Below are 12,657 nucleotides of genomic sequence, written 5' to 3' on the forward strand. Positions count from 1 at the left end.
ACGATGTGATGTGTTGCAGAAGCCTCACGATAAGATACGATACAAGGATTTGTTTTTAAACCTATTCAAGGATTCAACATATATCTAAACTCGGTCAGACTCGCATTTATTGTTGAAGGAATGAGCATTACACCGAGGCATTTACTCTGGAGTGGATCGATTTGGAGCTGGAGGGTCCATCATGGTCTGGGGCGGTCTGTCACAGCATCATCGGACTGAGCTTGTTGTCATTATTGGCAATCTCAATGCTGTGCGTTATAGGAAAGACATCCTCCTCCCTCATGTGGTGCCCTTCCTGCAGGCTCATTATGACATGACCCTCCAGCATGACAATGCCACAAGCCAAACTGCTCATTCTGTACATGATTTCCTGCAAGATAGGAATGTCAGTGTTCTGCCATGGCCAGCGAAGCGCCCGGATCTCAATCCCATTGAGCACATCTGGAACCTGTTGGATTGGAGGGTGAGGGCTAGGGCCATTCCCCCCACAAATATCCGGGTACTTGCAAGTGCCTTGGTGGAAGAGTTAACATCTCACAGCAAGAACAGGCAAATATAGTGCAGTCCATGAGGAGGAGATGCACTACTTAATGGAGCTTTTGGCCACACCCCAGATACTGACTGTTACTTTTGATTTTGACCAACCCCCATTTCTGTTAGTCACATGTCTGTGGAACTTGTTCAGTTTATGTCTTAGTTGTTGAATCTTTTTATGTTCATACAAATATTTACTTAAAATACATTAAAAATGTTAATTTTTTGGCTGAAAATAAAAGCAGTTCAAATTGAGAGGATGTTTCTTTTTTTTTTAATCTTAATTGACACCATATTTTCTGACATTGGCAACATAAAGCAGAGCTCTATGATAAAGTAATTTAAACAGCAAGAGTGCATTTATAAGCAGACTGTTATGAGAAAAATTCACCAATTAAAATTTTTTCAGGAGAAAAATTTATTTGTCTACATTAAAGTAATTTGAATTGAATTAGCCCTTTTGCAGAAAATCATGCCTTAAAGTCTTTAAGCCCCCAGTGAGCAAGCTAAAGGTGACTGTGGCAAGAAATAAAATCCTTTCAATAGAGAGGAACCTGACCTATGTTTTTTTATGTACATAATACAATATTATTTAGCGATTTAAGCAAAAAAAAAAACAACAACAGAAAAACACACTTATCCCCCTCCCCTGGTTTTACTTTGAATGTAAACCTCAGCAGTCTAATCGGCTTCTCCACTGCAGGCAAGTGTTGTGCTCATAGAGGTTTACATTTCGCTGTCAAGAGCAGAGAATTATAAGTCTCATGTAATCACGGTGTACACACATTATACAGCAAGCAGTGTTCTGCACTCTGTTATGGGACAGCATATGGCATGCAGTGTTCTGCACACATTCCCTGTATGGGCCACATGTGTCCTTGAATTGGGCAAGCCTGTGTAGATAGAAGGGGAGATTGAACTGATATGACTTGAAGCCTTTGTGTTGTGGCCCCAGAGTTGTCCTTCACTGAATAATGTTCTTGTTCCTATGCTCGTTTCTCATAAAGTACAAAGCAATGGTTATTTCTGATTCTTCTATTATGCTTATCACATATTTCTGTCATCTATAAGTTTCAAGAATCTTCTGTGTTAGATTTGCTTCTCTTTTGCAGGTGCCTCATAGCTTTAAAGTCTGTGTTCGCAACCATTAAGTTGTATTTTCACTAGTTAAAAGACTAAAACATGTGAATCTGATCAACATACACTCACTTAGCTCTTTATTACGAACACACCTGTACACCTACTTATTCATGTGATTATCTAATCAGCCAAATGTGTGGCAGCAATACAATGCATACAATCATGCAGATATGGATTAGGAGCTTCAGTTAATCAACCATCAGAATGGGGAAAAAAATGTGATCCCAGTGATTTCAACCATAGCATGATTGTTGGTGCCAGACTGGCTGGTTTGAGTTTTTCTGTAACTGCTAATCTCCTGGGATTTTCACGCACAACAGTCTCTAGAGTTTACTCAGAATGGTGCCAAAAAACAAAAAACATCCAGTGAGCAGCAGTTCTGTGGATGGAAATGCCTTGTTGGTGAGAGAGGAGAATGGCCAGACTGGTTTGAGCTGACAGAAAGGCTGCGTAACTCAGATAAACACTGTGTACAATTGTAGTGAGCAGAATAGCATCTCAGAACGCGCAACATGTCAAAACGAGGCAGATGGGCTACAACAGCAAAAGACCATGTCTAATACTTTATTAGAACCATGGTGTTCTTATATATATGTTCAATATTATGATATTGTTCCTAAAAATAATCCTATTTTAACAAATATGAAGTAAAGATTTATTAATGTAAGTTAACCATATTAACTAATTTTGATTCTATTATCAAAGTACACATTATCTAAATCATTGTTCACTAAATTTGAGTAGCTTATTCCAAATCACCTATAAGTTAAAGATTTAGTGTTTATTTATTTAATTATCCTAGTCCAATATATCTTCTTGAAGAGGATTATGCAAGACAGAGAGCATGCTTTATTGACTTTAAAGAAGGCATTTTATTCAATCTGGCACAATGGATTATTTTACAAGTTTATTGAAAGTGGCATAGGAGGTAAAACCTATGACCTCATTAAATCAATGTACACTGAAAGCAAATGTGGTGTCAGAATTAGCACTAAAAGAAAAATACATCTTTCCCAGGAGCATGGAGTAAGTCAGGGTTGCAGTTTGGAGTCTGGAGCAATAGCCCCTGGTCTCACTCTACACGACTCAGAAATCAAATGTCTGCTGTACGAAGATAACCTGGTTCTGTTGTCTCCCACTGAATAGGGTCTACAGCAGTACCTGGAACTGCTAGAGCAATAATGTCAGACCTGGGCCCTGATAGTAAACCTCAGTAAAACTAAAATCATGACCTTCCAGAAAAGATCCCAGGGAACTCAACGAATATTCACATAAGGAACTAACCAAATAACATACTCATCACACTACAATTATGTAGGACTAGTAATCACTTCCACTGGTAACTTTAACCCCGCAATGAATGAACTGTGTGATAAAGCTTGCAGCACCTTCTATGCCATAAAAAGACAATGTACTATAGAGATACCTGTTAGAATTTTGTTATATTGTTTAGAATACGTGATTGGGGTGATTGCCCCGTATGGTAGTGAAGTGTGGGTTCCACTAAAAAATCCAAATCAAGAATTCACCAAATTGGGAAAACATACTGTAAACATATTCTACAAGTACACAGGCACATAACAATAAGGCATGCATGGCAGAATTTTCAAATATACACTATTATATTCAAAATAGTGAATCCTGATACTTCACCAACATCTTCTAACCCTCATCACATTGAAGACATGGACCAGAAAAATACTGCTAAACTAATCAGATACAGCCAAATTATAGTGCAAGTAAAACAAAATGATATGACTTATTGGGAAACTCAAATGTAACAACAGTAAAATGCAATGCTATCTGGACATAAAAAGAGAATATACCATGCCAGAATACCTGAGCTGCATTTTCTAACAGAATGCACAAAATATACAGCCATCCAGGAAAATGTTACCACAGAATGAAACATATACACAGTAAATTTGACTGTTTAACAAATGATGAAAAACCACCCTTCTTATTGGGTGAACATAAGGACTGCTGTGTGATAGCAGCACAATTTATGTCTGTCTGCCACAGAATGAGTGACGGTGAGTGAACTGACCTGATTCTGTGTATCCATCATATTTTCTTTTGGTTCTTTCTTATATTTTTTCGTTTTTAAGTAATATTTCATTCATGTTTAACTTAAATTGTATTATTTAACGTTATCCTTTTTACATCATTTGTCAAACAGACATTGTATGTTTAGTCTTTTATTTATATAATTTATATATAATGCATATATATTTATTTGTATGCAGCTTAGCTGTAAACACTTTGGCAATATGTACAAATATTTTGTCATGCCAATAAAGTACTTCAGATCTTGAATCTGAATCTTTTTTTTAGTTTTGTTATTTTTGGCCATGTTGTAATTTTTTATTTATTGCTAATTCAACATATATAGAGGAATGTGAATATATAAATTCCCCAACATTCCATTATCAAGTTACAAAGGCAAGTCATTACAAAATAATTATAAAGGAATAAGGAGCAATAAAGGAAAGAAAGGGAGTGACTAAAAGAAGAGACAAAATGAAAGGAGGACATACAACTGGTGGTGAATGCGCATAAAGACTGAATCTGATATAGGCGAGAGTGAGTGAGAGAGGCAGAAAGAGAGAGAGAGAGAGAGAGAGAGAGAGAGAGAGAGAGAGAGAGAGAGAGAGTGCTGTTTTTGTTATCAGGTGTATTTGGAGTTTGATTCTTCAGTTCTTCTAGGTCCTGCTGCTGAAGCGCTTACTGAGGGACTGACGTGAAAATGAGATGTTTCATATCGCGAGCATCGACTTAGATCTGTTCGCTCATCGATCTGTTTCTCATTTGTACTCTTACTACATAAATCCGCGCTGCGCTCCCGCGTTAAGCCAACACGCACACAGTGGGGAAAGAGTTCATTATTTAAATAGTTCTGTATTATTGTAGCCATATTCACAACGCGACTTTTAGGTAAGTGTAACGGTGTTTTGTTGATGTTTTGTGTGTTGATGTTTCTTGATAAAGTACTGCGTTTCGTCGAATAATTTCAGAAGTAGGCCTATATGATGTTATTGTACTGATCGTTTATGATTGCTATGTAGGAGAAGAGGATGCCCTTTTATAGATGCGGTTCATTCATCAGCAGCTTAATATAAACAGGATTCCACCTTAAAATACATATATAATATTTTTCTTTCTTTCTTTCTTTCTTTCTTTCTTTCTTTCTTTCTTTCTTTCTTTCTTTCTTTCTTTCTTTCTTTCTTTCTTTCTTTCTTTCTTTCTTTCTTTCAATATTGCTGTGTCCAAATTTGATTCTTCTTTTTTTCTTTTTTTTTTTCTTTACAATTTTTTCGTGAACTAATTAGTTTATCAGTTTTTGGACATGACTCAACAGGTAGCTCATCCAGACCCAAAATGCTCAAGCAAGTTAAGCCTGGTACCGTTTAGTTAATGTTTAGTTAACAAAAAAATGAAGAAAAAAAAAAAGAATGTGAAATCAATGTTTTTACATTTACCCACACAAACATCTAACATCAATACATTAATTTGAAGCAACGAGTAGTCTAATTGATAATGTTTTTTTTTATTATTTATTTTTTTTATGTTCTTTTCAGGTTAACATAAAACATTTCTTAATGTGCTAAAATTTTAATGAACTGTTTTTCTTTTTCAAAGGAAATATGACATTTCATATGAATCAACCTGACTACAAATACATTTTTAAGGGCCAGAACTTAAAATGTTAGAAATTGCTCTTTAAGTTTACCTTATCACTGCACATGCTCACTTCACTTCAGTGTAGTAACAATAACTGTAATAATAAGGTATTGTAGTGGAAAATATGATAAGCTTTGATTTAAATGGTAGATTTTGTGGTAGATTAAGTATTCTGTTTACTCTACCTTACTAAACATTGATACTCATGCTTTGTAAAAAACTGCATTCGCTAACATTATTTGGCTCAAAAATGTTGGACAAGTCATGCAATTGTAACAGATGTAAAAATATATAATTGGTTACTGTCTTCCCACTTTCAGCTGAAACCCAGACAACCTTTTTGTAGAACATTATTGTTATTTCTTAAACAAGTTTGCTGCATTATCTAGTCAAAATCCATTAGTTTGACTTTTTGTGTGAATCCTCTCTCCCAAAGATGATGGCTGATATTAGAGCAAGGTACATTTGAAGGTGGCGCCCCTGTCCAGAGCTCTTAAGTTTGAGTCACCATGGCAGCTGGAGTGGCAGCATGGCTTCCCTTTGCCCGAGCAGCTGCCATTGGCTGGATGCCAGTGGCAAACTGCCCTATGCCTGTGGCTCCCAGGGATCATAGCAAGAGGCAAGATGAGCTTATCATCCTGAATGTCAGTGGGCGCCGTTTTCAAACCTGGAAGACTACACTGGACCGCTACCCAGACACGCTCCTAGGCAGTAGCGAGAAAGAGTTTTTTTACAATGAGGAAACGAAGGAGTACTTCTTTGACAGAGACCCAGATGCTTTTCGCAGTGTCCTCAATTTCTATCGTACTGGCAAGCTGCACTATCCTCGATATGAGTGCATCTCAGCCTATGACGAGGAACTTGCTTTCTTTGGCATCATTCCTGAGATTATTGGTGACTGTTGTTACGAAGAATACAAGGATCGTAAACGGGAAAATGCAGAGAGACTCATGGATGACCAGGATGAGAACAAAGACATTAAACTACCCAACATGAACTTTCGGGAGACCATGTGGCGAGCCTTTGAGAACCCCCATACTAGCACTATGGCCTTGGTGTTCTACTACGTAACCGGCTTCTTTATTGCTATTTCCGTCATCACAAATGTGGTGGAAACGGTTCCATGTGGTTCCCCACCCAACCAAAAAGACATGCCATGTGGCGAACGTTACACTGTAGCCTTCTTCTGCATGGACACGGCCTGTGTGATGATCTTCACTGTGGAATACCTCATGCGCCTGTTTGCAGCGCCCAGTCGCTACCGGTTCATGCGAAGTGTGATGAGCATCATTGATGTAGTGGCCATCCTGCCCTACTACATTGGCCTTGTAATGACCAACAACGAGGATGTGAGCGGTGCCTTTGTCACCCTAAGAGTCTTTCGGGTGTTTCGCATCTTCAAGTTTTCACGGCATTCTCAAGGTCTTCGGATCCTGGGATACACACTGAAGAGCTGTGCCTCTGAGCTCGGCTTCCTCCTCTTCTCGCTTACAATGGCCATTATCATCTTTGCCACGGTCATGTTTTATGCAGAAAAGGGGTCCAGTTCCACTAAATTCACTAGCATTCCAGCCTCTTTCTGGTATACCATTGTGACCATGACCACGCTTGGGTAAGTGTGGCTTTTAATGCTTTTGCTGTGGCATGTAATATTTGTCAAATAGAGTGAAACAATAGTATTCTAGAAGTACAAATCCCATTCATTTTCTCCATGTATAATTATTTTATTTTTTTATGACCTTTCAAGACAGACCTACCATAAATTCTAAGGTTGGTAATCATTGTTTTATGCTTCCGTAGAATACAAAAGTAAATGTAATTTTAAATTAATAAAAAAAAACTTGCTTAATTGCTGAATTTTCAGTGAAGAATTACATTACCCATAATCCTGAAGAGGGATCTACCAATCAGAAATGTTGCTGTGACCAATGGACAAAATCATGGCACAATAGCTAAGTGATTGCCCAATCCCATGAAGCATTGTGAAGCATTGTGAAGCATTATAGAGTCAGTATTTGTAAATATTTAGCAAAAAAACTTTAAAGTATACGTTTTTGTACTTAGTGACTATAAAGTTCCCTGTCCAAAAACTACACTTTGATGCTGCGCTGATTTAGCGCTTTGGGAACAAATTTAGGTGTGACCAGCTGTGAATATGTGTGCAACATGTCAATGAAATTGACCAGAATTTACAGCCTCTGCTGGTGACATCATTGGATGCACCTGTAGCAGGGCTATAAATAGATGCGTCACAGGTGCATCATCGGATCTTTTGTCTTCAGATCATTCTGTGTGTGTTGTGCTTCTTGACTGTCAGAACTTTCTACTTTCCTCTGTCAGGAGTTAGAATTGTTATGCAGTGTGCAGAGACCTTTCTCTTTTAAAAAAAAAAAAAAAAGACTGATTAACAAAGCAAGCGGTGTGTGTTCCCATGCTCTATGAATGGGGCAGGGCGGGTGCGAGCATTGCAATCTGTTTACAGTCAAAATGATTTGCACTCATCTCGCTTACTTCCAAGTGCCAGCGCCCACTCTTTCATCGTGGGGCTCCTGCATAGATCTGGCTGAGGAGCGAGAGAGGGGTCTGTCCCTATCGCTCGCTCTCTCCCCAGATCCAGCTGATCCTTCTCGTAAGCCTGAAGTTTTCCTTCTCGATGCCCCGGTTTCGCCTTCTGGCTTATTTGGTGACGCTAAGAATTTAGATATCACCAGGTTCTAGGAGGCAAAGAGTCACGAGGAAGCCTTCGGGCAATTCCTTCCTCGCCGCACTCAGGGGGAGGGGCCGTTGGCCACCCAGCCCCACCCCAATCCTTCTAGAAGGGAGGCTCAAAAACAAAGCGTGGCGAGTCGTGCTCCCCCTCGTAGAGACTGGGGGCCGGCTCTTCGCCCTCAGCAGCCCCCAAAGCAAGACCTCAGGGCAGTCATTTCTAAGAAGAAAAAACCCTGACGGTCTTGCGTCCAGGCTTGTGGGGGTAGCTCCCCTCGGGTAGGGGCGCGTGAAGCATTCACCTGTACCTTCCCGATACCCCTACGAAACCTCTCCATTCCTGCCACATCTGGTGTTTGAGGAGTTAGAGGTTTCCAGCAAAATGTTTGGTGTTCCGTTGCTTCCTGCCTTAGTCCAGGATGCGAATACTCGACATCACCTCAACAGGAAGTGTCAAAATTGATACCCATCTCAGAGAACCTGGCAGCACGGAAATGTTCTAAGAACCGTAGAAAAAGGCTACAGAATTCAATTAGATTGCCGTCCTCCGCGTTTCAATGGCGTGGTCTCCACTACCGTGAACCGGAACAAGCATGTCTACTGGGAAAGAACTGCAAAATCTCTTGGTCAAAGGGGCCATAGAACATGTTCCCCTTCCAGAGAGAGTCAGGTTACAACAGCAGATACTTCCTGATGGGGTTCCCAAGAAGGATGGGGGATTGAGTCTGATTTTAGACCTTCGAGGCTTGAATTGCTCAATCAGGGCATTCAAGATGCTAACTGTCAAGATGGTCGTGTCTCAAATCCAACATCACGATTGGTTGGTCACGATCGATCTCATGGACGCATATTTTCATATAGAAATTCTGCCACAATACAGGAAGTTCTTCCATTTGGCCTAACCCTGTCACCTCGCACATTCACGAAATGCATGGATACAGCACTGGCTCCTTTGCGACTCCGGGGCATCTGCATTCTGAATTTCATAGACGACTGGCTGATACAAGCACAGTCACGAGAACTGGCTGTTCAGCAGAGGGATATCATCTTAGCTCATCTGGTTTATCTATGTCTGAGACTCAATGTCAAAAAGAGCGTTCGCTCTCCCACTCAGGAAATTACCCAGAAATTATCTGGGTGTTGTATGGAATTCGATCATGATGCGGTCAAAATTGTCTCCCACTCAATTCATGTCCATTCAGAACACCCTGAGCAAAGTCAGGCTAGGCCAAGGTTGCACTGTTCATCAGTATCAATCAGAGCAGTTTATATTCCTGGATACCTGAATGTGGGAGCAGATTTACTGTCCAGACAGAAAATACCAAAGGGGGAGTGGAAACTCCACCCGAGGTAGTGGAACAAATCTGGTTGATATTTTACAGAGCGGAAGTGGACCTCTTTGCCTCCCAACAGACAGCGCAATGTCCCCTCTACTTCTCTCGGAGTCACCCAGCCCCCCTGGGTCTGGACGCGATGACACATACATGGCCCAGAATGCGCCTGTATGCGTTTCCTCTGGTTTCTCTGCTCCCGGGAGTCTTGGCCAGAGTTCGCCAGCAAGGGTCTTGCCTCTTACTGATAGCGCCGCGTTGGCCAAACAGGGTATGGTTCTCGGAGATAATGTCTCTCCTTGACGGCTCGCCTTGGGCGATTCTGGACAGGAGGGACATTCTGTCCCAGGTGCAGGGGACAATATTTCATCCCCGACCCGAGCTGTGGAACCTTCATGTTTGGCCCCTGAAGGGTACCAAATGAGGGACACTGGGTTTTCACCTGAAGTTATCGAGACCATTCTAAGTACTAGGGCTCCCTCTACTAGAAGAATTTACGCCAATAAATGGGGTGTCCTTGAAAGATGGTGCACTGCACATAATGCAGATCCAGTTATCTGCCAGATTGCTTCAGTTCTGGACTTTCTGCAGGAAAAATTGTCAGCAGGCACATACCCCGCCACTCTCAGGGTTTACGTGGCTGCTCTATCAGCTTGCCACGCCTTGATTGATGGGGTGCCGTTGGAGAGACATCCTTTGCTCGCTCACTTTGTTTGTGGAGCCATGCGACTGAGACCTCCTGTTAGGACCAGGATCCCTTCATGGGACTTAGCAATAGTCCTTGAGGGTCTGGTTGCGACCCCCTTTGAACCTCTAATGTCAGCGTCTGATAAACGTCTGACTCTCAAGATGGTTTTTCTTATGGCAATTACTTAGTCTGTCTTGCCAGCCTGCTTAGATTTTGCCCCAGGAATGGCTAAAGCAATTTTGTACCCTCATCCTGACTACCTGCCTATGGTTCCTTTCTCGACTGTACATCCGGTCACTCTCGAAGCCTTCTGCTCCCCACCGTTTACAACACCGGACCAGGAAAGACTTCACAGACTTTGTCCAGTCCGTGCCCTTCAGACTTATGTCCACCGCACTAGCCAGTGGCTGAAGTCAGGGCAACTATTTGTTTGCCATGGGGGCCGCAATAGGGAGGCGCTGTTTCAGTGCGAGATGTGAGCATCAGAATTGACATGAAATTTGTGACATCTCTGGTATGGTTGTGTGAAGCCTTTGCATGGGAAGGTTTTTTTTTTGGGCTCTCCGTTGAAGCCCTTGGTTGTGCAGAATCTGCCTAAGGCGAGCAGCGTGGTATGCGGCCCTACGTTAGGCCGGCGTTGCTGTGCGGTATCTTTGTTGAAGGACGACGTTTGATATGAAAACCCTCCGACGAGGGAGGAGTTGTTTGAGGTATCCTTGCCGAAGGTGGGGAACATATATAAGCCATACGATAATGGCAGCGTTGCGTGCAGCCCCTTCGTTGAAGACATTTGATATGAAAACCCTCCGGCGAGGGAAAGTTGTTTGAGGGATCTTTGCCGAAGGTGGGCAACGTGTTTAAAGCCATACAATAATGGCACGTTGCGTGCAGTCCCTCCATTGAAAGACATTTGATATGAAAAACCTCAGACGAGGGAAAGATGTTCGAGGTATCTTTGCCGAAGGTGGGCAACGTGTATAAAGCCATACTATAATGGTAATGTTGCGTGCAGTCCCTTCGTTTAAAATACGTTTGATATGAAAGCCCTCCGGCGAGGGATTGATTGTTTGGGTATCTTTGTTGAAAGAGGTGGTTGACGTGCATAGCCATACGATAATGGCAACGTTGCGTGCAGTCCCTTCGTTGAAATACGTTTGATATGAAAGCCCTCCGGCGAGGGAATGATTGTTTGGGTATATTTGTTGAAAGAGGTGGGTGACGTGCATAGCCATACGATAATGGCAACGTTGCGTGCAGTCCCTTCGTTGAAATACGATTGATATGAAAGCCCTCCGGCGAGGGAATGATTGTTTGGGTATCTTTGTTGAAAGAGGTGGGTGACGTGCATAGCCATACGATAATGGCGACATTGCATGCAATCCCTTTGCTGAAAGGAAACATTTAACTGTGAAACCCTCCGAAAGTAGTGATAAAATGTGTGTGTTTGTTTTTTTTTTTTTTATATAACCTGCCGGGGTTATGGCATGCACGGGGCCGTATGATAATGACGATGTTGCGTGCAATCCCTTTGTTGAAAGAAAACATTTGATATGAAAACCCTCCGACGAGGGAAAGTTGTTTGATGGTTATCTTTGCCAGAGTGAACGCATACATAAGGCAATACGATAAAGACGATATTGTCGTGCCATACCTTGTTGAAAGCCATCTCGTTATGGTGAGAGTTTCCGGCGAGGGCGGCTAGTTTGAGCGATCCATATGCGACAGAACTATGCTTGATTATGGAAGCCCGGCGAGGGGGGCATAGTTATGTGCTGTCCTTGCGAGCGGTGAGCTTGCTTGAATTGAATCAGTGCAGGTAAGGATGAGCCACCGACCACCACCAGATATGCATGAGAACTTATGGCTGATGGAGAGTTGAGCTTGTTTGATGATTTGGGTCAAGTTGACCATTTCAGGTATGATTAGGGAGAGCAGCGGCCGAGCATCTTCGTAGTAGATTCCGGTATACCTCGAAGGGTGCCCGTCGAGCAGGTCTGTGGAACTCCTGCGAAGCGAGGGAGGGAAGTTGAGAAACCTGGGGATGTGTCTGGCTGGATGATGGAGTCACAGGTAATGCACTGCCATGTCAGACGTCTCATTGGGGACATGATGGTTCGAGGAGGGCCGGACTTTATTGATTGTAGTAACTACTGCGGAATTGTCGCATGACTACGATGCATTTGAGGGAACCCATATGAAGCTGGCCGTGATGATGGGTGTGGAATAAGGAAGGCACATTTTAAACTTCTTTTGTAGATGTAGCTTGCTGTGTCATCGCGGAACGAGGCTGCAGTGGTTCTGCGAGTGTATTTCCTATTTCTGAACTCGAACATATATTTTACCCCGTATGGGGTAAAGAACCATTTCATTGGAGGGTAGAGGGGAAGGTTGTTTGCTGGACTGTATGATGAAGTGCTGTACGAATGGCAAGGAAGGATTTGAAGCTTGGGTCTCGGTGTCATTTCTTTCTTCCCTCCGCTGAGCCGCATTGAGACTGGGATTGTATTGTAGGTCGAGATCATTTGTTAAATACATTAAATTATTAAATATCTAGCAATGGGAATACTTACGAAGAGA

The 12,657-nt window shown here is 42.0% G+C and overlaps 1 protein-coding gene across 1 annotated transcript in view; it reads left to right on the forward strand.

Annotated features, from left to right (window-relative positions):
* Positions 1-4,408: 4,408 nt before the first annotated feature.
* Positions 4,409-12,657, forward strand: part of LOC127625694 (potassium voltage-gated channel subfamily D member 3-like) — a 257,002-nt gene continuing 248,753 nt past the window's right edge. The window contains exons 1-2 of the mRNA XM_052101041.1: positions 4,409-4,608; positions 5,792-6,967. Coding sequence (XP_051957001.1) covers positions 5,865-6,967 — 1,103 coding nt within the window. The 5' untranslated portion in view covers positions 4,409-4,608; positions 5,792-5,864. The remainder of the gene's footprint in view (positions 4,609-5,791; positions 6,968-12,657) is intronic.

Source organism: Xyrauchen texanus, chromosome 32, assembly GCF_025860055.1.
Source record: "Xyrauchen texanus isolate HMW12.3.18 chromosome 32, RBS_HiC_50CHRs, whole genome shotgun sequence".
In the NCBI taxonomy this organism is placed as follows: Eukaryota; Metazoa; Chordata; class Actinopteri; order Cypriniformes; family Catostomidae; genus Xyrauchen; species Xyrauchen texanus.